Source organism: Gasterosteus aculeatus, chromosome 11, assembly GCF_964276395.1.
Source record: "Gasterosteus aculeatus chromosome 11, fGasAcu3.hap1.1, whole genome shotgun sequence".
In the NCBI taxonomy this organism is placed as follows: Eukaryota; Metazoa; Chordata; class Actinopteri; order Perciformes; family Gasterosteidae; genus Gasterosteus; species Gasterosteus aculeatus.
Window position 1 is genome coordinate 15,436,347 of NC_135699.1, and position 26,254 is coordinate 15,462,600.

Below are 26,254 nucleotides of genomic sequence, written 5' to 3' on the forward strand. Positions count from 1 at the left end.
AACAACATGTACATTAATCACTCCAGCCATTTTGTATTAAATATATATATATATTATATATTATTATGCATCCACACAACATATTCAAAAGCGTTGTGTTAATGTGAGGCCAGGCAACACGTTCAAATTGAAATACAATCTTTATTCAAGGTCATAAACATCTTCCAAAGGTATAATCCAGTAAACAGCGACACAGGCATTTACAATTCAAAGACAAATAATTCACTTTTACAATAACAAATTGAAGGTATTTTTCCACTCGAGGATGCTTTTCACCAGCTGTCGCCTTTTCATTTAGACGGCAGACGAAAAAACAAAAACAAATCAAAACTAATTTCGGTAAATATTTCTATATTAGTACCTTAAATAAAGCATACCAGCTGACAGTCCTGGATCTAAATTGTGATGATTTTCTGTAAATTCACAGTCCTTTGCCTTAAATACTATAATAAAACAACTGACCTCACTGAACATTTGAAGACTAAAATACATTTGAATCTTTGAAAATCACCAGAATACATTTACTCAACTGATACTCACCATGTTGCCCGTTTGGGGGCAACTAAAGGACGTCTACGATACTGAACATAGACACCTGCATTGACTGGGAAAAACACTGCCTTGCTCACCAAGAACCTGGATTTTCCATCTAAAAGTCTAAACGCGACCAGTTTTTTCGTTTTCTATGCTGTAAAATGTGAGGTTGAATGTATTTGTGTAAACATCTGGCCAGAAAATCTGGTTTGTGATATCGCAGAGGATTAAGAATATTCCCCTCAAAAGACCCATTCATAATTCTAAATATCCTACTGGAGTCGTTTTTTTGTGAAGGACAACCTGCAGGACGTTTTCAGGGCGGTATTTTAAAATCTCAAATAAAACGTAAAGGCGTTTTCTGTCCCGATGGACTGAAAGGATTCTCTCTCTCTCTCTCTCACAGCATGGATGTGTTTTTAGCAGCTACTGCACGCGTACATCTCTCGCTACGTTTCCCGTGTTCCTGTTGTCTCGTCATCAAGGTACAACACAAGTGACACATTCAACAACTGCTAAAGACCCGACTTGTGTTCACTAAGAAGCTTTTATTAACATGCAAAGACAAACTCAACATCAGGTAGCACGTTTTTTTGTAGAGGAGTCTACATTGCTTTGATAGCATATCTTATTATTGGTTTAACAGTGTTCACTCGAAGCTACATTTGTGACAGTAAGGGTCAGTTTCCTGCACTGTGACTAAATTATACCTTAAATGGACTTTAGATCAACTCAAGTCGGTCTTGTACTCGATTTCCTGAAAGAAGTTTAGACTTCCACTCGGTGCAAAGGGCTGAAATGAAACCTGTAATTTGAAAACCCGGGTTGGACTGATAAATACTTTTAATGCCTCCATTATCGTGGTCTATTCTTTGCCTCGGTGCACCGCGCAGGTGATTTACACCTCGCTCAGGGACCGAAGCCGAGCTCATTAGTCCAGGATTTGGTGTTTCGAGAGGAAAAGTAGTACTGCTCTTTAGGACGTGATTACCTTTCCTCGACTATTCTGCACTCGTAACCTTGAATTGATTCCTTCATCTGCGTAACGATTTCCCATTTTCCTAATTCCCAGTAATCCTCGGCAGCCGGACTGTTATTTCTCTTTTGCAGAGACATTATTATCTGGACCTTTCCGTCACTTTGGAGGACTGGCGAGAAGGGGATTGGAATTAAAGAGCTGCTACGGGTCGTACTTGACCCCTAATGCATGATTAATAATGCCACTGCACGGGTTCATTGTGCGTATTCATTTCTCTTCACCCCGAGAGATTTGACCCCACAGAAATTCTGTTCCCACAATAACTTAAAGCTGGGATTCTAAAGAGCCTCGCCATGTTTCGCGATTGTTTCCAGATCTTCTGGGCGCTACATGAGCTCATTTGGTGGAATGAGCCTCCATCTGGACGCACACTGTGCAGCATACTGCCTCATCTCCGGGGACAGTGTAACTCCTCCTTTTCAATTACCAGCCATCAGGGTCTCCTGGTGGATCCCCATTACCGTAAACGCATGACTGGCTCTGGATATAACTTCATCTCGCACAGGAAAAACGTTTACGACAGTTGATGTTCAATTTCATAAATGATGGAAAACTGTAAAATTATTATTTTTTTGTTCGCGTTTACGCGAAAAGAATGAAGTGAATTGAACTTGTAATAATTCAATGAAATAAACACTAAATATCTTTAAACAAACATTTAGGTATTTATGTCTATTCGAGCTAAAGCGTTTCTTAAAGACGAAGCGATTAAAACGATGCGCTGCGGTTTCACGGAGGTTAATGTGCGAGGCTACTTATCGACTGGGCGCCACTTCTTGTCCGTGGGCGAGCTCCCAAAATCTTTTGTTACCACTCGGTGGGGAGGGGGGGGCAAAATCTGTTGCTGTTGGCTCACTGGTGTCAGACGGCGAGAATAAAGAGTTTTGGCCTCTTCAATGATCCATAGCGAGCTCAGAGAAGAGCAATGTGATGCTGATGCTGCTGAGCTGTCCCACCGGCCTTAAAACACCACGACTCAGAGTGCAGTGCCCCAAATCCCCCCCAAATCCCCCCAACCGTATATATATATATATGTCTATATTTGCTTCAAGACATAAGGAAATCTACGTGGGATCAAGTTTTCTCGCCCTAAATAGGCTTTCAAGCGGTTTATCTTCAAAGTGTCCTGATGCTGGTCACTCCCCTGCAACTAAAGGGCATATCTGAGGTATAGATTTAGACTCTATAGAATACTATTGGATACATAAGCTACTTCCACAAAATAGTTCTGAAATCTATCATATCAAAGATCGTACAACAAAGATAACAATTACCTCATTACAAAAGATATAGACTGGTAAACATTTAGGATCAACTATCCGTTACGTTGTAAAATATAGTTTGACTGAGACAGCAAAGGGTTGCACAGTGACAGGATGTTCATCTCCCACTTAGAAAACAGCAATAAGCTTCACTGTTTCCCCCCCTTTTTTTTCTCTTTTGATTTTGGTATAGTTACTGGACAAACGGTGACGTTGAAAAAAATTCAAATATTGTAAACATCGTACTGGTACAAAAGCACATGTCGCAAGACGTGGTCAGAAAAACGGCAACACAGGCAGCACGGACAGCTTCTACTCCTCCTCCATCGACTTCTCGATCTCCTTCAGCCTGCGGACAAACTCCTGAGCCTCCTTGTCGCCGACGCGGGCGTCCAGCATCCTCATGATCGGCTTTTCTGGAGGGCGAAAGCAAAACGCATGAGAGGACACACAAAAACGCCTTTTTCTCATTTCGTAGCGATCGCAAACCCCGGGACCTTCACCCTCTGGCCTCCTAGGAACCAATATCACGTTTGTGCAAAACGAAAAAAAAAAGATCTCCAAGGGCGGGCGAGAGCGCCGCGTACCGCTGGGTTTGCTGCGGGACAGGTGGAGGATGACGGGCTGGACGCTCTTGCCCGCGGCCGAGGCGCTGGGTCTCCCCGGCCAGCAGAAGTCGCTGAGCGGAGCCACGGCTTCCCCGGCGAAGTCGTTGGTGGAGAGCCAGTCGTAGTCCATCACGGTGAAGGTCAGGCAGGCGTACCGGTGCCGGTACTGCTCCGGGCTGACGTGGCTGCAAGACACCGGGGGGCGAGGGGGGGGTAGAACAATCAGGGCGGCACTTTGCGAAGAGGAAGAGGAAGAGGGAAGAGGAAGGGGAAGGGGAAGGGCGGGTCGACGGCGCTCACAAGTGAAAGAGCTCGTCGAACACCGGGTGCAGCGTTTTCAGTTTGACTTGCGTGCGCTGACTCTTGGCCGCGGGGAACAGGTGGTGAGGGCAGAGCTCCACGATGACGAAAGGGTCACTCAGACCTGAGGAGGAGCAGAAAACATGAGCGCCAACCGGACTCGGCTGCGGCCACCCGGTGACGACGCCCTCACCGTTGGCGTCCAGCGCGATGATATCCGCGGCGTGCAGAATCTCCACCGTCAGTCGCTGCTCCGGAGCCTCGTAGTAGCACTTCAGACTGATCCGGCCGTAGCGAGTGTGTTTCAGGGTTTTCTGAAACAATCACGGAGGATTGTCAATCATTCAATGGTTTTATAACCATCCACGTGCACTATTTCCTGGGTTCCCTCCCCCGGCACAAACCGGGTGAAGGAATGATTGAAAGCACATGTCAAGTCTACACGAGGCGGAACCCGGCAGCATCGTGTTTTTCAAGAGCCCAGGGGGAAGGCAGATTTTCAATCAGGGGTAAAAGAGAGACAGAGACAGACGGGTTCGCTCTCTCCAATCAATACGCCTCGGTCCACCTTGGGGCTAAAACGAAAGTGCCGGTAAGCGGAGACGCACCTGGTGGGAAATCTTCTCCAGATAGTACTGTTCAATCAGCTCGAAGGACGAGCATTTATTCATTCTGAGCTCCTCATCCAGAACCTGAAACAGCATGGGCCCGGGAAAAGCAGAGGAGATGAATAACACCTTGACTTGGAGGATATAAATCCCAAGAAATGAGTCCCACCTTGTAGTCTCCGCTCTTCATGTCTTCCAGGGAGAGACCTTCTCCCTTGACATGCAGGAACTGCAACAGGGTCTAAAGCATTGCCGTGGAAAGATAAATGTAAATATAAAGATGAATTCATCCCCCTCATGTTGATGGAATGACGGGAGACAAGCCTCTTCACAGAAGCGGCATGAAACCTCGGACAGGCAAACACAATATCTGTCCGCCGTGCAGCGCGCCGTGCAGCGCGCCGCGCCTATCGAGCAAATCTGTCACGTCCGCCGCCAGCTGGTTAAACTGGAATCAGAAAACACAACAGCTCCTACGTTGTCATTTATGTGGTTTCGGTGCTGAACTACTACCTGGGGACATCATAAATATCTAATATATGCTAATGATTGCACGCCGGCGAAGCCTAGAGAGCTAATTAAAAGGACGTCGGTATCAGCCACAATCGCTATCCGTGCGGAGCCGCCGCGTCTCCCTCTGCCGACTCCTCCTGTCAGTCACGCTACGAGGAGAGAGCTGGAAGACAAATGCAGAAGCCCGGCCACTGACCTCCACGGTGTACTGGAAGCGGTTGTAGAACTCCACCTGAACGCCGGCGTTCTCTGCGATGGCGTCCAGGATCATCCGCAGCAGCAGCTCCCACAGGCTTTGGAGAACCCTGAGAGGCCGCAGACACAATGAGAGACCCACACCGTTGGGTTTTTACAACAACAACCCCCCCACCCCTCCCCAGCTTGATGATGATGAGCGGAATTATTATTCCAAAGCTTCCAGCACACAATAGCACAGGCGCCACATGCATAACATAAAGTTATGCACATTTCATGCTGGGTCATCAAATCAGCAGTTTATTTTTGCCGACACTGCAGTAATTCCTAAAATACTTTCAGCTGTAATTCTCATCTGGCCCACAACGTGCAGGTCATGCATGGAGTGTTCACGTATGCCCCGTGCACGGACAGGAAGGGAGGAGCTAGACTGGAAATGCTCCCACTGGGAGCTTTGCACCACGTTAAATAGCTGTGACTTTATGTCGGGGATTCCGTCTGGTTTTGTTTGTCATTTATTTTGTGTTGTTTGGACAGTTTCACCTAATGGAAATGAGCAATCTGGTCATAATTCCGAATAATAAAGCACGTTTATCGTGAGGCGAGACGAGGGGAAGGTAATTACCTCGTCAGATTCTCCTTCACCAGGTTTTCAGTGAGGATCGCCATGGTGTCTTGCAAGTACTTCATCAGGGGCGACACCGCCTGGAGGAGCGCACGTTCAAACGTGTAAGTGCTTATTTATGTGAACGAACGCAGCAGAGAAGCGCTTCACTTCCTCACGTCGTCATTGTTGATGGAGTCTGGAGACAAGCTGATGTGCTGGATGTACCTCCGAAGCTCAGGCTGCATCTGCACAGAGACAAAGCGGCCCGTGTGAGTACAGCGCCGCGTCTCCCCGGCAGCCCCGAGCCGCAGGCGTCCGGCACCTTGTCAGTGAGCAGCGTGATGAGCCGCGTGGCCTCCCTCTGCAGGTCCAGGTCCATGTTGACCAGCTGCCCGTTGAGAGCCTTGTAAACCTGCTCCTTCCCCTCGGCGCCGCAGGACTCCTCCATGGCCCGCTCCACACCTTGCCAGTCCAGGTCCCGGGGCAGGTGACCCAGGAAAACGCGCACGTGCTCCGTGTTGTTCAGGCCCACGCAGAGCTACAGCGGAAAGCCAGAGGAGGCCACAGGAGAGGAGGAAAACAAGAGGGCGGAGGGACGGGGGCGCGAGTGTGAATGATTGACGGCGACAAGCGGTGACTGAGTCTTCTTTGTTGGTGTAAACATATCTGATCTCCCGCTGAGCCCTTTGTCCCGCCCCCCTCAGCTCCGTCTTGCTACAGGCGTTACCTGCACTGTGAAGCTCTTGTGGTCTTGCCCCAGCTGGTTCCTCTCAATCTTTCGCGTTATCATCTCTGAATAGCACACAGCCTCGCTGCAGAAGTTCTGTGAGAGGAAAAAGAGAAGATTTACAAGTTTCATTTCTGTTAAATCTTCTAACAATCCCGTCGTCTGTGTGCGTGAGTGGAAGCAGCGCTCACGTCGGTCAGGCGAGTGACGAAGATGAAGGCCCCCGCAGAGTCCGGCCAGGCCAGCTGGAGCCACATCTCCCGTACCTGGCTGAGGCACGTTACCACCTCCACGGCAGACGAGCTGTGCTTGGCGTGCTGCGCGCGCTCGAGCTGCTCACCGAACACACGGAGAAACAATCTCAGCGGGCGAACAGAGCGGGTCAACTATCCGCAGTTAATAGATCATAAATCTGCGTGTCTCTGAAAAGCCATTTTTGTAAATTCTGACATTCTGCCTTGAATTAAAGGCCTCCTCCAGGTATCTCTGAGTGGAGCGGGTCTCCCACCTTGTCCGTTTCCACCGCGTTACGGATCCTGTCGCAGGATCGCTCGTGAACGATCTCCAGCCACCTGTGAATCGATGACTTGAACCAGTTGTGGGAGCCGGTCAGGGCCAGCATCTTGGCGTCCCTGTAAGAGAAGAACACGCGTTCGGAGCGGAGCGAAAAAAAGGCTGAACCGCGCCGCCGTCTGCAACATCCCCGGAGCTGAACTGATGACCAACTTGAGAGGAAGGAACTCCCGAAAGCCGTTGAGGATTTTCAAGGACATGAAGAGCTCAAAGATGGTCTCCCCCATCGCCTGCGTCAGCCTGGAGCTCTCCTGCTCCAGAGTCCCACAGACGCGCTCCATCGCTACGTTCACGTCGTCCGCCACCTGTGGGACGGAACAATGTGGAGTCGTGATTTTCAAACGACATTGGATGACTGCAGGCAATACTGGTTTTCAATGATCGACCTGTTTCTCCAACTGCCTGTATGATATGCTGAAGAAATCTTCTTTCACTGTACTGTGGGAAACAAACAAGCAAAGGAGGAGACGTCTTCAGCTGGTTTTCCCCGTGGCGTTTTCGTCCCGGATGAGATGCACAGGTCGGTATTCACCTGTAGAAGAGTTTGTTGTAAACGTTTTGGGCTCTCTGCACGTCTGCACACACGGCATCCACCACCTGGACCAGCTTCTTCAGCTGCTCCTCCAGGGTCTGCACGGGCCAAAACATCCCCGAAAGTCAATCGTCACGCCACAGACCATCAATGACGACGCGGTGGAATGACTTCTACCGTCATCGGGCATGAACGCACCCCGTCCTCTGGCTTGAACTGCGCGATCAGGCTCTCGTACCACTCCGCGGTTCCTTTCTGGTGGAATAAAAGCAGATGAGCTCAAAAGGTGGAGTACACAAATGTAGCAGAGACATGTATTTCCCTGTCTGTTGTCACCTTGACAGCCGTGGTGATGTCCAAATGCAGATCGTGCCGAAGGGGACACACGGTCTGAAACGCCGGCATGTTTTGCATGTAGCCGACCCCCCTGGCGTTCACAGACAGGAACACGCCATTAGCACAAGAAGTATTTAAGGCTCGCATAAGTCAAATTATTCTTTAGCGCACAGTCGAGTGTCGCGGAAGCTTCGGCCTGGCTTCTTCACACTCGTCCCGCACCGTCTCTGCAGGGGAGGCGAGCGGACGCACAAACAGTTTGGTGAGTCACTGCGCGTGTGTTTCTCGGGAGATGAAGAAAACATTTCCTTCGAGGTGTTGATTATTGGGCAGAGCTGGACTTTTTCCTGGGAAAGTTTCTATAAATAAAAAAATTAAAAAAAAAAAAAAAACACTCCTCCACAACAATAAGACATTTATTAATTAGCTGGGTTACACTGGCTGGCGTTTCTGCGGGAGAGAATCCCTGATTTCACTGCCCTTCCTTCTGTTGTGTGACGGTAACACAAAGTCGCTCCATCACACTTGATAAAGAATGTCTGACCCCGATACAATGTTGTGCGTGGGGGGGCAACACGTGAATGAAATTGATTGGATCCATGAAATCCACTGTGGATATTCATGTTCTCAAAAGAATGAATGTTTATGATTTCCTCAGTCTAAAGATTCCACATGCGCACGAGCATCAGAATCGATGTGCTCGATATCAGACTGTGTCGGGTCCAACGAGGGTCTACAGCGTCTTTAAGGTCGTGAACCGAGGAATCCATGTTGCACACTCGGTGAAATTAGCGGCGACTAAGACCCTCGTGCTCAGGCAGCCGCTGACTGATCCGAGTGGTGTCACATGCGATGCGATGGCGGCGTGGCTTTACCTCAGCATGAGCTCGTAGCGTGCAATGGCCGCGGCGCTGCTGCAGGGGAAAACCTGACGCATGTTCTTCATCAGGCACAGGCAGTGCTCTGTGTACAGCCTGAAGCTGTCCGACAGCTGCCTCTCCTGGACACAGGAAGGGCGCTACGGTTATATATCCTCAAGCACGCCGGCCCAGCGAGACATTTTTGGCTGGACCAAAAACCTTGAGACGCATGCCAGTGACAAGCTACGGCTAATGAGGTGACTGTTTCCACACGATGAAAGGGTTCTGGGTTCTGGTTTTTTTTTTTGCCCCCCCACGGACGGCTGGAAACCTACCAGCTCCCCCCTGACGGCGGAGGGGTCCCACTCTGCGTCGATGGTCCTCAGGAGGCGCAGCAGCAGGGAGTAGCACAGCCTCTGGGTGCGGTGGTGGCTGCTGTAGCACTGCCAGCGTCTGGGTGGGGAAACAGAGCGCGGCGCCTTTCACCTGATGCTCGCGCTCGGGGCGTCTGGATTTGATCGACTGTGTTCCTCCGTTTGGTACTCACATAACAGCCTGTTGGAGGGGGGAGAGATCCGTCTGCACGGCGTGGTGCGTCAGCACCGTGCAGGCCGCAGGACAGACCTGCCCGTTCCAGTTGTACGGCTCTCGCTGGCGTTTCACAGAGCAGATTAACACTCACCGCAAACTTTGCACGGGTTTAAAAAGTTATGACCGTTACTATGATTAAATAACTATTAATAAACTGAGAGAGTGAGTAGCCATGGTTACAGAACGTTAAACTGGTGGCGTTGTCCTTAAAGCAAGCGAGTAAAAATGCACAGCGGAGGCAACGTGGGGGAAGCTGGGTGACATACATGTAGATGTCTGATGCAAAGTCTGTTTTTTTCCTCATGTGACCAAACAATATGATGGTGTGTGAGTGCTCCATGACTAGCGTGCACTTATAGCAGTGTCCACTGGGGCCAAATTCTTATTTAAAGGAGGCTCTGGAGAACTATCCGCCTGTAACTCACCTTAACATGAGCATGCTCGTACTCCACGATCTGACTCAGCAGTTTCTTGTGAATGGAGACGTTTGAGTCGGTCTTAGAAGAAGCCGTGTCCCTCTGAAAGGAAAAAGGGAAGATAAGAAGGGTGCAGTTTCTTTCATGTGCATGTACAATCTGAATTCACCCACCTGGTTGGTGAAGAGCTTCAGTATCAGGTGACATTCTCCCTGGACTTTAGACGTACTTGAACGAGGCTCCAGCTTAAACCAGGTGTCATAGCCGACAATTGGGCACTCCTGCAAAAAAGGATTAATACCAACCATATTCTTCCCCCTGTGTCCTTCGGGGTAAATGTGCAGCTCGACTTATTTGATTAGACTCACATTCAGAGGGACGTTGATGCATCCGAGGAAGTCGTCAGCGTTTTCCTCAGAGCCCGATGACGCAGATCCGTTGGAGCGGACAGACTTTGCTATCTGCTTAAAATACCTGATAAACGCAGGGGATTTTTTCGTTTTGAGAATGACAGTCGGCTCCCCCTCAGACTTTTTGTCCAAATGGAAACTGCGCATTTCAATCTTCTACCTGCCCATTCCTCGAAGTCCGCTGACTTCATTGAGCTTTTTGCAGGCCTCTGCAACGGACACGTCATCATCGTGATCCCTGCAGAGAGGAGGGCGACCTTTCACACTTAATAAGGATTCTTTCACCAATCTTTTATGCAACACTGCCGATACAAAAAGGCAACTTTTTTTGTATATATTTTTGTGGTGCAAGAAAAAAAGATACTATTTTGACAAATCTGCCAACTTAATATGATAAAATGAGAATAATTCTAAAACATCTGGCATGGCGACATTCAAAGAACTCACGGCGCTGCTTGCGTACTAATCTTACCATATGTCCAGATGCAAGAGGTCATTATGGACATCATCAATTTCACTGTGAAAAGGAAACAAAAATCCTTGAGTCTCCGTGGGTTATACTGGAAATAAACACATCAATCCTTCAGTGGACCTCCTGCAGAGATGATGCCACTGGTCACTGTGACACCAGTTAAACAGTGAATCCTGCATGTCACACATATCCGGCGCTCTGCTGAAGGGTTTGTACTCACAAGACAAAATGCTCCTCCCACACGGGGTTGAGCGTCTCCGGTTTGACCTCGGTCACCTGGATGCACCTTGCAGGTAACACCTCCTTGGTGCTGGAGCGTTTCTCCAGCTTCTCCTTTCTCTTCCTGAAGCTGAACTTCCGCTCTTTCTTCTCCTCCGTCTCCCGCGGGCTCTGGCCCAGCAGGATTCCCAGCATGCAGTAGGGGTCGCTGTACCCTGGCAGGCCACGGAGTGACGCACAGAAAAGGTGAGACCACAAACGCGCAAAGCTGTTCACGGCCGTCGCCCCGATGGCGCTGTTATAGCAGCGGGAGGACGGAACCCTTTGGGCACATTTCCGATCACAATCAGTGGTGTGTTTTGGCAAAGTGCTCATCAATGTGAAGATGACAAACTTCCCCTCCCATGAAAAGTGGACTCCGGTCCAATATGACGTAATGATATCGTTGTTGGCTCATTCATGTGTAAGAAAAGGTTTTAGGGGATTACAAGGGTTTGAGCAAATCGTGGGCAACCATCTTGAGGCGTCTCACCATTTGCGTCCTTGGCCATCAGATTCTTCGCCTTCATGACGGAAACTCTCAAAGAGAAACTGGCTCGCTGCGAAACAAAGAAATTTACTGTAGGAAAGGAAACACTCAATGCAACCAAATGCGTAGAATACGTTATCTTTTTTTTATTGACTTTAAAATGCATTTCAGCATTCATTCTAGAGAGAAATGTGAAGGCTTTAGAAGTCGCAGGTAGAAATGTGCTAAAACTCACTATCGTAATTGTAATGTAATGTAATGTGAGGACTCAGTTCTTGGCAGAGTCCCTGGCAGCCACGTGACGGACACACACACACACACACACACACGTACAGCACGGGCCTTACAGGTGTAACAGGTGTTACGTTGCACTCTCCAAGGGCACCAGCGTGCTCCAAATGTTTCTCTCAAACACTTTCAACTTATTACTAAAGCAGAGTGCAAACGGCGAGGAGCGGAAAATACCAGGAAATGCACTAAAACACCAGCTGTGGCGGCACATCTGGGGATTTAGTGACGCCTCTAAAGTTAAATTAACTTGAGTTGGTACCGACTTAACGGAGGTTTTTTTTTGTTTCATAGGCACCAAATGTTAAATATATATATTTTCACGGCTTGTTCTATATATTTGAAATATACATCAGTGGTGATACGTCCAGTCCTTTGCATTTGCGTGAAATGTTCTGGAGACGAGATGGGACCTATCTTATATTACAAGTATCAGTTGTGCTTGCAACTGAAAACAACATAATTCATATCAGCACGGACGAGTACATTTTTCTCTTTACATATTTTTATCAACCTGCGGCGTTATATCTGAAGGATATTAATTATTGTAGCAACAACTTGAATGGAGAGTGAATCTCACCTTGGACGCTTGAACTTTCTGGAGAATGATGTCGTGCTCCTCTTCGCCCATATCAAACACCTTGGGTGGTCGGGCGGTAAAGAAAAAGGCTTTTATATGCAACAGAAAGTCGGATAAACATTCCAGGAACACTCAGGGTTTTATTACACTTCAAAACGCGCTACTATCCGCTGCAACGCGAGGAACACAACACAACCTGAAGAGAAAAAAACCCCACCACCCACTCCAGTCATAAAAGAGTCTATAATCCTGAGCAGCGTTTGAATAGACGTAATATCACAGCTGTACACCAGTACGCAGTGTAACCGGACTCTGATGTTTAATCAGGTTAGAGCCCGGAGCATCTGCGACAAATAACGCCGTGGCCGAGGCTAGCGGCGCCGTTACTAATGGTAGACGTGGTGCAGCTCAGGAAATAGATTCTGCTTTTTAGAGGGAGGGAGGTGATGGGGGGCGGGGGGGGTGGGAGGGTGGGTAGCGGGTACCTTGAGCAGGTAAGCAAACAGGTCCTCCTCACTTCTCACGTGTTCAGGCGAAGGCACTCCCACCCGGTTGACCACCGTGTACACAGCTTCCTCATAAAGCAGGTCCAGCTGCACGAGAACAAACGCCACTTAATTGCATCCCTCAAAAATAAAATGATATTTTCCCTTTGCTGCACATTAAAAAACAGGGAGCCGTCTATTGTTGCTGGAACACCAAGAGCAGACGCACCTCAGTCCTTCGGATCCTGTCGGGGATGAAGGCCTGGTCCACGTGCTCCTGGGGCGGCGGCGCCGTGCAGGCTTCTCCTTCGCCCTGTGAGGGGGTCAGACACGGCTCAGCCAACACAAAACCCGTCCGCCTCACAACCTCAATACAATCAATCCAACTCTTTTAATTTTGGCAAATAAATGTTTCCTGATCCTGATCTTATTTTTTTATTTCAACGGTGACAAACAACTAGTAATGTCAGTATTTTCCTGAAGTAGTCACTTTGTCAATAGACCACCAACCAAAATCATCAGACCAATTTCCAAATGTAGACTCAAAAGAGATCAGATCCAAAACATGGAAGTTGTCTGATTATATTATTTCTAACCAATTATGATATTTAGCGTGAACGTTCCTTATGTTTTGATCGTGACCCTTTATTTCTACTTCTGTCTTAGTCATTTGGAAATTTGGAAAAGACATTAATTGCGCTCAGCCAACATGTTGCGAGAGCATCTTTGGCATCTTGGCGTTGGCAGGAGCCGAACACGTCGGCGGCAGCTTGTCACAGCCGAGCGTCCAAGAGCCCGGCTCCACCCGGCCCTTCTGTCCGCCCGCGTCACGCCGGCCCGAGCAGACAGCGCCGAGGCCCACTCGAGCTGCACGGACGTGTTTCAGGGGGGGGGGGGGGGGGGGGGGGGGGCAGCAGACGGAGAAGTGGAAGTCGGGTGTGGGCGGGGAAGTTACCTCGGCCTGGGCCGCCCGCAGCATGTTCTCCTGCTTCTGAAGGATGGCATTCACGCGATCAAAAAACTCCACGCTTTCCTCGGAGATCCTGCCAAGGAGACGAAACAGATTGAACTGAAAATAGAGATGAAACACTTGCTAAATATGTCACGGAGGAAAACGCGAGGTCACACGCGTGTCGTCTTAACAGACAGATCTGCATAGACACTGCATCCTGTTTACAGACACTTCAGAGAAGCATCTGTCAATAAAGATGATCCGCCGAGTCGCCTGCAGTTCAGCTCCTCCGTTAACTATCAAACACCTTCTTATCTGGTGCACTACGAGGAAAAAAAGCGGGTCTGGACCACAGCGGTCATGTCTGCGCTCTGCGTGAACCGCGTTCGCCTGCATGACGAGCGGGGCGGCGTGCAGAATGCAAATGTCCCCGTTTGCTGCAGGTGTGAGCGAATCCCCCGGTCTCCCGCTGTGCCCTGTTGTCATGGTGACACATGCACATTCGGGGGGGATGTGGGGGGGGAGTAGCTGACTGAACACCTTGGGGAACCACCCCCCTTTGACATCTCGCAACGGGGGGCTTCCTAGCGGCCTGCATGGAGATCACCATCGTGGATCAGCCGTGCAGTCTGCCTGTAACTCCTCACCCCCCCCCCCCCCCCCCCCAGATCCCCCCAGACCCCCCCAGACCCTCCCCTCCCCCCTCTCTCTCTCTCCGACCCCATCGCATTACACCGAGGAGCCGTCCGCACAGGCGCTGCCACGCTCTTTCATTAGCCTCATCACAGCCCAGCGGGCGGGTCGCAGCCCATCCCGGCACCCATTGACTCTCGCCGCGGCGCTGCAGCGGTTGGCAAACCCCTGAGGTATTGATGAGGGCTAATGGTGGTCATGCTGAGACGGATGGTCAGGTATTCAGTCAAAGTGGGTGAATCTGTTATCAAATTACCCTAAAAAGGCAGAAGAGTCTTCCTCGTTTGAATGGAAATAATACCAAGCAAACAGTTTGTAATCAAAACCTCTGCAGCTACGGATGATTGCATGACTAGATTAATTATTTGGCTCGTGCAAATGACAGAAAACGACAAGCTGACGTCATTCAGGTTGCTTGCAAAACAGGGAAATATCATCCAAAACTAAGAAAACCTGCAAAGATTCAGATTTTAGAAGCAGAGTTGTTTCCATTAATAATGAGCATTCATGCTTTTAGCTCTAATCTAATTCTTCTCCGTGCGTCTCTGTTTTCACGAGGATGGAGTTCCACCTTTATTTGTTCGCATTGAAACTATAGATTACAACAAAGAAAAGCCTTTCATTTTCAGCCCCAGTGGTGTGTTTGTTGATTTGACGGCATACTAATCAAAAACAGAGCTGCTCTTGTGATCTGAAGCCTCTCGGTCCGTGTTTGATAGCTTGAAGTCTCCATTCTGCAAATGCCTCCGCCAAAGAAAAGACAAAAGATGGGAGGTTTTGTGTTTTGGGGCTTACGGTTTTAATTTGCACGTACAGGACAAATAAGCTTCATTCGATTGGGAGACTTGTGATACGAGACACTGGATTCTCTCCAGATCCATCTGGAGGAGTCTTCCTATCCGCACATCTGTCCCATCTTCTGTCAGTCAGCCCGAGGATTTGTCCAGACAGTCGGGGATCCTTAGATTCCGGCTTTAGGCCGACGTGTTCGTAAGCCAAAAATAATGCTCAAATGACACAAACACAGCCAATCCTGATCTGATACATGACAAATAAAAACAAATGCTGATATCTTTCTCTCTCTGACACACATAAATAATTACGAGGGTTTGATGTTGCTGTGCAACAGGTTTTCAAATAGTCATTTTCTTCAAATGTATTTTCAGACCTAATTCCAATTTCCCATCAGCAGGAAGAAATACATAAAAACATGGACACATTCTCCAGAAGAGAACAAATGTGACTAATTGGGGGTGTTTGAGTTGACAGCAACCCCTCGCTTCAAACTTCAATATAATACGGCGGTGCATACGTAGTAATTAATAGAGCAGACATCATTGTTTGCAGCATGAAAGACAATGTGACGTCTGCGTGCATCAAATACAATAAGCGGATTTCATCACGGTTGTCAGCCTATCGCAGCAGAGGGTCTCTTCCATGTGAATACCACGCACGTCACTGCTTGTTTTACTCTAATTACACATTTGATTAAGCAACAAACATCGCAGGTGAAGAGGATCTAATATGGAGATAAGATCACACTGTCTCTCCGTCCAATAACTTGTGACTGACAGAAGGAACAAAAGCCTGCTGTGAAATTATTTTCAATTTGGGTCCTTTTGGCTGCTTCCCAAAGGCGCTCCACAGTTTTCTATCTTTTTTACCGTGCAGGTCAATAGCTGACTGGGGATGTGAAGCATGTGGAGCGGCTCTCAGGTAGAGCTCTGCGTCCTGTTTACTAACTGCTTGGGTCAGGGGTCAAATCACGACCAAAGCGGACCACGAACTAGTGCCGCCAGCACGGCGTTGTTGGGTCTGAGAGCTGCAGCTCCACCTTCTCGTTTGACGTCTAACTTCTTCCACACAGGCAGGAAAATATTGAGAGAAAAAAATAACACATTCATGGTTTGGGTGTGTCATGGTTTTGGATAAATAAAAAAGAACATATCAAATATCGGATAGCAAAAAAACGGACAATATTTAGTCTCCTGTCGAGCTCATCGCTGCCAGCGTCACATGCGTTTTCACCCACTTGACAACCGGCTCACAGAAATGCAATTTGCTGAATTAAAACCCTTCAGCCCGCCGGACTCTGCCACTCGAGCTCTGACAGCCGACCGCAGCGCCGGGTCAACGACTGCGGCCGGAGCGGCCCGAGTCCACCCGGCCTCATTTGCAAATTCTCAATTAACGCGAGAGTGCAGGCAGGCCAGCAGCCGTCTGAACGGATAACAAAGATCAACAGCCGGCCTCTAATGATGAGAGCTCGGGGCGGAGGGTCGGTGGGAAGGACGCGGCACCGGGGAGCTGGTGTGGGAAATGAGAAGAATGTGAGATACTGACGGTTCAAATCCCTCTTTAATGAAGAACACAAACAGGCTCCCATTGGAGCAGGTTTTTACATCACGTCGCACCAGGGATCGAGTGATGAAACGAACCGGAGAACATGCATCCGAATGACGCATTCGTGGAAAACGGTCAGCTAATATTCTTCAAATCCAAAATTGATCAGCGTTCAGCAAAGTGGGGTTATGTTCCACGTTAAAAATAGACCTGGTTGCCAGCACGAGTATAAGTTCACGGCGGCAGCAGCCTGTATTTAGGTTGCCATAGAAACCACAGGTTCGTACAATTACTTTTGGCTTCAGATGACGCTTCGGGAACAAGACTGGAAAAACAGATTCAAGATTTAACCTGTGCCACATTATTTGTTGCTACAAGGTAAAATAAAAATGTTAAAATCGTATCAGAGGGACAAATAAATAAAAAATAATAAAATTGTAAGGATAGTGATAAAGACGTTACACACAACTTTGACAGAATAGACAAAAAAAAATAGTACATATATAGAGCAATTCGTACACATTTCATGTCAACATATGCACATACACACATACGCACAGTACATGGAAATAATATTGGCATAACAACATGGTAGGTGTCATTTATTAGATGACTAATGAGTCGTGATCAAAACAGTGAGCAGCTCCTTTTACAAATAAAAAGTGTGGTGTTATATTATAATCTACTAATGTTTTCAACTGTGGTTCAAACAGAAAACACCTGCACAGGTAAACCAAGACATGCGGCGACCTCCTGACTTGTGGATGCGGCCACAGGCCATCTCTCAGCCACCTGCAGCGCCGCGGCCCACTGCGCGGTGTAGTACACCCACAGTGCAGATGTGTCCTGAGGGGGGAGGGCGCCCGCTGCGCCTATAAACGCTCATTCGGACGTGGAGGCGCTGACCTGCGGCCTCAGCCGGACGGCCAGCGGGAAACGAACGAATCACGGGCACGACTTCTCGCCATCTTCTTTCTGAGCGACACTGAATGCAATTTCATTTTCGTTTTTCCTCAACAAAGAGCGTCTTTAGTCGAGGCCGTCAGTTGACCTGAAGCGGCAACAATCAAGCAAACAATCGAGACATAAATGAATGTGTCTTCGTGCAAAGGCAGAAGCAGAAAAGGTGCATCACAACACGAGTTCACTTAACCTCTCCGCCACTCAGTGAGCCCAGAAGAGACGCAGAAAAGAAAAAACAGTCGTAAACCTTTGTACCGGTCAAAGGAAACAGCGCCACAACTGCATGAATCTCACGTCGATGAACCCCTCCCCTCCTCCCCCCCATAATAACCAGAAACCAAGTACAAGAGACTCACCTGCGAGGTAAGGGGTCAGAAGAGTGCTTGAGGGGGCTGCTGGGGGTCGGCGGCGGCGGCTCCCATCGGCTCCTCAGCGACTGGCTCCTCTGCACCTGCCTCAGCACACTACTCTTCAGGTCCAGCAGCGCCGTCATCGCGTCTCTCTGCGAGGACACACGCGCACACAGAGAGGTGCAACCCACGATCAGCACGCTGAGAAGCAATTCTAGAGAAGGGAGAGGAAATACGTAGCTTCCACCTTCTGGTCGGGCCGGTTCAGCGCCGATCAAGCTTTGTCTTTGGGGATCACGTTTTGTACCAAATGTGCAAATCACGAGGCCCCACAGAGCCGAGAGCCACAAGAGACCAAAAAACAGCAAATAAAACCGGTTACATCACTAAAGCGAAGCGGCAACAGAGCAAAATAAAAGCTATGTTTAAAAAAAACGGATTCCAGAGAACGTCGTTGAGCTGAGGCATCTAAACTAAAAGATCTCAAAAACATCTCAGTCCGAGGAGCAGGACGTTGGTCGGGTCAAACAGTAGCTTTGTTGTTAAATAGAGAGCACTGGGAACTGATGTGGGAGGAGGATTTTCCTCAACATTTGCCGTTAGCTGTTGTTTATGCTAAGCTAAGTTAGCTGTACTTTAGCCTCGTATTTAACCCGATCTTCTCTTCTCATTCGACGAAGCTCATCGTTGTTCATCCCAAAGGACAATTTAGAAACTAAAAAAATAATACTTTTCCATTAACAAGAATATCAACTCTATTGTTTTAAGTAATAAACCGAAGCGTGAAAAATCAAATGAATCAATGTTTTCACAAACAAAGGATTGACTTGTAGCATTAACCAGAATAAGACAGGCTCTGCATGTAATGAACACATAATCCCGTTAAATATTAACATGAGGCAGCTTTTGTGTTAACATTCATCAGAAGCAGGAATACTGTTCAGGGTTCTGATGGCTACTTGTCGTAGAAAATGGTACAATCTGGTGACCTGAAAGAGAAACCATTCGCTTCATTGTGTTATTTAAGTATAACTGAATTGTGTGACCTGATATAATAACATTGTGCACCGTCAGCGCTAAAGAATACAAATAAAGTGTTGTTTTTTAATCCCATCTGCCCATCTGCATTTCCCCCTGCTTCCTACTTGAATACTATTTTTAAGTAATGCCCCTTTATGACCTTTGTTATTGTCAAAAGTCAGACAGTGAACTTTATCGTGTGTCCCCGGTATATCCGAGCTTTATTACGAGTTAATCCCTTTAATGTCAAATAAAGGTCGGGAATCTGTGCTTCGATATTGGAGTCTGTCACCAAACCCTCACGGGACCACGACGCGTTGATTAATTGTCAAATCATTTAAGAACATTACACGTTGAGCCCGTGTGACTGTTTGCACCGCTGCGGCCTGCTTTCCCTCCCAACATCCACTTCACGTCCAAAAGCCTGAACATGGAACTTTATCGCAAAGTTATTAAATCAAAACTATAAAAGTCATTAGATTCTAGAGCCAAACAGTCAGGGAGGCTCACGTCTGCCCGGCAACGGAGGAAGCGAGTGAAGCTTATTGTCAAATCAAAGACCCCCCCCCCCCCCCCCCCCCACACACACACACACTGACTGATGTGAGAACCCGGATGTTTGTGAGAGAGACTCCAAAGAAAGAGAAATGACGGAGACACAAGAGAGAGGCTTTGATTGATGGAAAAGCCGTAAAAAAACCCAGAAGAAGCCGCGAACAACGGGAGCTCGTTCTGACGATCCGCCCGGAATAAGACACATGACTCACTCGCAATTAACAGACTGCGCGAGGGCAACAGCGGAGAGACGTCTGGCCTGAACGACGTTGCTTAAGTGAAAGTATTTGGAAGCATCGCAGGCCGAGCCCAAAGGACAAAAACGCCCATCGATCGGCTGGCACCCGTTAACCGCTTCCGAGGCGTTCGCACTTTACTCCATTAGACTCAAGTGTCCGTGCTCCTTCGCTCTCAGATAGCGTCGCTTTGCCTTTTCCAAAGAGCAAACCGCGCTCCTCGAGAGATTTCCTTCAAAAAGCGCCTCGAGGGCCCGTCGGTGTTTGGGTCGCGGTCTCCGTCGCGGCTGCGAAAAGGTCGGAGGCTTTTGTTTAGGGGTCAGGGTGACCCGCAGAGACGGCCTTCAAGGATTACACGTGGAATGCCAGATTTGTTGACTAAACTCCGTGGCATCCTTCAGGGGCTCAGGATGTTCAGGTTGTCCTCGAAATCAACAACGACTCTTTTCGGGGCGTCGCGCTTTTGCCCATCGAGCTGCTCCCACTGCGCGTCTCCGGCGACGCGCCTTTTCTCCCGATTCCACGTGATCACGCTCACGCCGTGAGGCACGGTGAAATGAAATGCACATTCAATGCTTTTGCATCAACTGGTTTTCCGAATGAACAGCACAAAGTGTTTTGTCATCACATTTTGGCCCAATTGAGAAAGTTGAATGAAATGTACATCTGCATCCTTCCCAAAATGTTGTTATATGTTGTCGTATTAATATCAGTACCTGTTTATGTGCAAGTGCTTTCACATCTAATAGTGTAATAGTGTGTTTTACTGTCTTTTTGAGCGTGAGCCTTCAGGGACGCATGTGAGACCAACAGGTGTTACGATGGCGTAGCATGTAAAACATGAACTACCTCTTCAACAGATAACAGAGCATCGCTGTGTTATTCCACAGCAGGAAAGTGTCCAACATTCAGAGAAGAGGTGTCGAGTGTTTCTCTGCTCTCCTCGTGCGGTGACCTCAATCTAAGCGTGAAATACCCTCTCCGTGACATCTGCAAAAGGCCAAGCGGCTGAAATACCCCGTGTGGCGTGTCGGGTTGTTTTCTTTTTTTTGTGGGGAAAAAAAGAAAAAAAAAAGACCCGCGTCACGTCGCATCCGCCACACGCCGGGAGCCCGGGAGGCGTCGACCGCTGACGGCTAACGGGAGCAGCCGCCGTCTCCCAGGTGAACTCATTTCAATTCACGGTTAGCGGGTTCGCTCCCAGCCGGATCGCACTCCGTCTCGGCCGGTCGGCCCCCGCGCGCGGTGACAGAACGCGGCGGGGCGCCGGCTGCCGCCGGGGGGGGGGGGAAACAACCGTCAGAGGCGAGTGAATGCCTCTCACGGCGTCTGCGTCGGTGCCAAAGCCCTGCCAGGGAAAACACTCGGCGACGCGAGAGCGTCTCTCTCCCCTGCGAGAGCCAATGGGTCCGGCAGCCAAAGGCGCCTCGCTGATAGGGGAGAGTGTCTCTATGGTAACGGCGGGAGGAAGGGAGCTGGTAAACACAGGTAAAAAACGGAATTTCCAAAAGGCCTGAGGCTTGATGCCAGGAGTGCGGCTCTGTGTTCCGCCGGCGTTCATTCTGAGGAGGAGAGTCGGGGGTCGGCGGGCCGTCACCTCGATGCGGAGGCTCAACGTCCATCACACGTGTGTCATATTTATATGCGAACGTCTCAGCAGCCGTTGCTACTTTACGTCTATTTTGCATGTGATGTTTCACATTGATACAGAAACTAACCAACTACTTTGACTCATTCTGAACCGTTTGAATATTACAACAATTGATGAAAAAGGAGAAAAATTGGATTTCCTGTTTTTATTCATTTTTTATTACCATATAATAAAATAATGAAATTGCATATAGGATGCAGGGATGCAGTCACCAAAAAAAGGTGAATTATAAGATTAGTCTTCCGTTGTTTTTGGCGGCTCAATACTTCGGCCGTAATACTTCATTACAACATGTAGCTGTGTCTTCTCTCGTATTACCCGGCTACACTGTGCTTCTACCGGAGCTGTTCAATCACAGACAAAGGGGGGGGGGGGGATTTCCTGTGAGGCTCGTCCGCGGGCCCCCACCTCAGGAGACGTGGGCGTAGCACGTGCACCGTAACGTGGACCCGGCTGATCAGGGGAGGTAATCAGCTGCCAACCGTCTTTGCAATCAATGCAACCCCGAATCCCCGAATCAAGACAGAAGACGCGCGGATTCCCATCCGGCACATGGCGTGCATTTAATTCATTACATCCCCCCCCGAGTTGACCAAATGAAAAGAGAAATATTGACCTGAGTCCTTTTACAAGGATCCGTCGGGGTAACCGGATGAAAACTACGTGCCTGTTTTGAACTTCCAACCCTGATCCCCAACTCTTAGGTGGATTCCACCGTAGCGCTGGTGCTGAAAGGCACGGCCGTTATGAGACCCGTTGACAGAAGCGAGAGACCTGGTCCCTCCCTGAGGGACGCCTGTTCGGTGCCACGTCTCGGAGCTCTCGTGTGGGTTTTGGATTTGCAAAAGTCACCGTGATCTATAGCGCATGCACGCGTTGATAACAAGCAATCTATGAACCATCCGTCTCGCTACCCCCCCCCCAAAAAATAAAAGCCTCCCCGTGTCCCCGTGTCGTGGAGGCCCATGACGGGCACGTCGGGCAGAAAAAACTCCCCAGGAGTTCACAGCTTTTGCGAAGGCCGTCTGCATCACAGCCGGGCTTAATGGAACTTAGACAACGGCGCGGATCCGCATTGTGCCGCGGATAATACGGCCTTTGTGTCGGTGGGGAAAAACACACTCTCTGAAACAGCAGCCGAGGAGCCGTCGCGCGGAAGCGGCGATGCGCAGAAAACACCCGTCCGCCTCTACAAGACAAGTGATGCTGCGAGTCACTCCTTTGAACACAATTGACCTCCATGTTTGAGCAGCATCACCGTAACCTTTTAATGATGAGTGTGTGTGTGTGTGTGTAACACTGGGGAAGCTTTTCATTTTAAGGACAGGACCACTGATCTACGGCATTAACAGGAGACTATTAATGAATGGGTGTTTTGAACCTAATGGACTGGTAATGATTACTCCAGAGTGGAGTTAAAAGCTGCCCCCCCCCCCCCCCACACACACACACACACACCCTCCCTCTCGCTTCTTAAGACAGGGAGGAAGAAAAGCAAATAGAGAGACCTTCACAACGATGCAGACCCACCGGAGCTATTAGACGGCAGCTTCACGCTTCATAATGAAACGCTTTTCTGCCCCTTTTAATCTGCTGGATAATCAATATGAAGAGCAGAGGTGAATTACGGACTGAGGCTGCCGTTGCCGTCACTTAGGGACAAGATTATTCTAGTTGAGCGCCGCCTTTGTGAATCAGGGGGAGAGAGAGAGAGAGAGAGAGAAAGACGCACAAAGCGCACAATTGATTTATGAAACGCGGCAAGCATAACGTCTCAGCTGCAGAGAAGGTTCACATCACAGTCAGAACTAGAAATATTGAAAAATAGAACATTTTTTCATGACATTTTTATATTACATTATACAACATTTTGGAATCCAGAGTAAAGCACATCTTCCAACAAAGAAACTACAAACTACAGCTTCAGAGGCTCTCTGAGTGCCGTATTCTGGGTAAAATGACACGGCTTTAATGACAACTTCTCGCTTCTGATGCTTCTGATGCAATGCTCCTCTGATGCGCCTGAATTCTGTGTGTGTGTGTGTGTGTGTTGAAGGATGAGGGGCGTTCTGATCTTTCGACATGCACAGAGCGTTTAGAAACAAGGATCCGATCAGAAAAGCTCTCAGTGAGTCTGCAGGGATCTGGTTTCACACCGAGACAACTTGAGCTCTCCCACCTTGTGTTCCAGACATTCGTGTTGCACAGAGGGGAACTTTTGGCCACGTTGCAGATGTATATGACAATTCCTCTCAGGAAAAAAAAAAAAAGTAAAACAGATTTTGAGCGTTTACGACTTACATTTTACGTCAAAAATCCCCTCCTGCGCTGATATCTAAACCTGGATATCAACAGAACTTTATGTCCTCCTCAACAAGGCTTATTCCGAATGATGCATCAACAAGGGTTCCGGATCAACAGGTGATCCGAGGAGCGCGTGACGCTTCTTCCATCCTTCTAAACCACATGTTGCCATTTCTACTAAAAAGATGCGGATCCAGCTCACCTGTGTCGTCCGGTTAGGAATGTGGATTTTTTTTTGGGGGGGGGGGGGGGGTTCTGCAGCTGCGTGTGTCAGAGTTGGTGGGAATCAGAGGTCGGGTCCCCGCGGCGGCAGCACGCGCCTTCCTTCCGTCCAACGAGGCGAATCAGCTCAACGGCGACAGCAGCGCGCGGAGGCTTTTTCCTGCGATAGAAGACGGGCAAAGGCTCATTTTGGTGTTTCCAATTGCTTCCCGAGCTCAGGCGCCACCGATTGCCCGCCCAAATATGGTCATAGGAAGTGCACTTCACTGCCCTCGATTACTGTCGGACACATTGCAGTTCGAATTGACAGAACGACACAAACAAAATGTTTGGTCGGTTAAAAAAAACAAAAAGCAAATTCAGAGAACTCTTGTTTCTATTGTTGAAGCCAATGTTGGAAGATTAAACTTCCCCTTTATAGCTGTAATACAATATCGTAAATCACAATGGCCCTGCCGTAAATGTATGAATAAATATCTACCACATTAAGGATAACAATAAAATGAAAACAGATGATTTTTTACAAAGATGGGTTCTTCTGACTTAAAAATAAAAACATCCTGTCTGCGTTATAATTACTGAAAATACACAGCTAAACAAAATTGACTGATCACATGATTTGAGGGGGAGAAGGAATAAATAAACTACAGCACTCATACTGCAAAGATGTGGTACTCTTGGTATGAGCTGAAAAAAGCGAGCTCTTTGGCAAGAACAAGTTGAGAACAATATCAGCTTACTTTAATGTTAAGTAATACGTATCCATCTGTCCATATTATAAACAACGTTTTTATTAAAATAGCAATAAAACATTTCTGTCCCATGTTTCTGGAACAGTCGTTTTTTTTACCTCCGCCCAAGGCGCTCGAGTTTTACGACGTGCACTTGAACGCATCACTTGACTGTTGCTGAGGGACGTCGCCGGGAAAGATGCCCGATGAACGCAGGGAGCAGGTTCAGCCGTCAGTCCGACGGAGATTCGTGTGCTTTTAATTTGTTCCTCCTAATGAGCTCATCCAGTGCTGTGATGGCACACTTTGATAGGGTCTAAATATGTTAATGGAATACTCGGGAGATCCAGAAGCTTTGCATATCCTGCACAGTGGCTCGATCTCATGTGGCAAAAGCAAAAATAAGCACAAACAAAAATTGCATTTATTTATACATACACATATTTCCCATTTTTCACAACGATGAAATGGAATTTCCTTAATAGCTGTTTCTTAATAACAGTGTTTTAAAGAAACATACACACAGACTCTTCCTTTGTTTTGTTTTTTACTGTGCTTAATGTTTAGTTTATGCATAACATTAAAATTACACGTTAATATTAAACATATTTTGCGGTATAATTTGGGTTTAAAAAGATGAGGTGATGGCTAAAAGCCCGTTGTTTCGTACTCACTATGATTTATGTTACCAGACACATTATTACATTTACATTTGAATGATTTCCTGTTGATTAATGGAGGACTACCGTGGGCCTATTATGCAGATAATGGAAAGCGTTGTTTCCTTCATGTTGTTCCTTTACATTGTGCTAATTTGACTGCACCATGTTCTGCGTCAGTGCTTCATGGATGACCAGGCCATCTTCACACGTCGCCAATACGGTTGAGGACGATCATGATGATGATGATGATGATGATGATGATGATGGAAGCCCTTGTGTGATAGAGCGCCTCAGGCGTCTTCTCACTGGGAAGAGGATGTGCACAAATGCTTTAAATAGACACAGGAGCATCAATTATGTGCTTCTAGGGTAGAGGTGCGTCTAAGATCATTTCACACGCGGCCCTTATCGGGAGCGGGAGTCCCTCACGGTCCTGAAGCTTTCATTATGTGCTGGTTAAATCAATCAGTGAGAAATTAATTTTTTCAGAATTCTATAAACTCAATTTATTGGATCAGTTATTTGGAAAATAATAGAGTAAAGTAAATCCTTATTGCAAATAATGAAATGCTTTAAAAAAAAAGGGGGATTTTGGAGCTCCCTGCCACCGCTGCGTGAAACAATTACACAACACTTTAGCGGTACATTAGGCACACATTCAAGGAGATAAGAGCCACTGCTTTCTGCTCAAAGCCAATGCCATTAAAACGTGCTAATTGAAAAGGTAAAGGCTTGATTTGTTTGCTCTTCCTTTGACGTTTTCTCACCGATTCATATAAAAGGAGGGACGTTTATCTCGTGGCTCAATTAGAGTGGCTCCTGAAGAAAGAAGTGGACGCAGTGAGGGTGACATCCGTGTTTGATTCAACATTTAAGCGTCCACCTTTC

The 26,254-nt window shown here is 48.0% G+C and overlaps 1 protein-coding gene across 1 annotated transcript; it reads right to left on the reverse strand.

The window, feature by feature from the left end:
• Window positions 1-121: 121 nt before the first annotated feature.
• baiap3 (BAI1 associated protein 3) lies at window positions 122-26,171 on the reverse strand. Its single transcript, XM_078084047.1, has 34 exons — window positions 23,954-26,171; window positions 17,992-18,137; window positions 13,640-13,727; window positions 12,914-12,997; window positions 12,685-12,792; window positions 12,200-12,259; window positions 11,335-11,401; window positions 10,804-11,017; window positions 10,584-10,628; window positions 10,272-10,349; window positions 10,070-10,175; window positions 9,875-9,982; window positions 9,711-9,803; window positions 9,242-9,345; window positions 9,030-9,147; window positions 8,710-8,834; window positions 7,835-7,925; window positions 7,697-7,753; window positions 7,499-7,596; window positions 7,353-7,404; window positions 7,120-7,271; window positions 6,902-7,025; window positions 6,585-6,725; window positions 6,394-6,489; window positions 5,989-6,204; window positions 5,843-5,911; window positions 5,685-5,764; window positions 5,061-5,169; window positions 4,521-4,592; window positions 4,352-4,435; window positions 3,937-4,057; window positions 3,744-3,867; window positions 3,423-3,628; window positions 122-3,251 (listed from the first exon to the last, which is right to left on the reverse strand). The coding sequence occupies exons 2-34, from the start codon at window positions 18,126-18,128 to the stop codon at window positions 3,148-3,150; spliced, it is 3,531 nt and encodes a 1,176-aa protein (XP_077940173.1). The 5' UTR covers window positions 18,129-18,137; window positions 23,954-26,171; the 3' UTR covers window positions 122-3,147.
• Window positions 26,172-26,254: the final 83 nt, after the last annotated feature.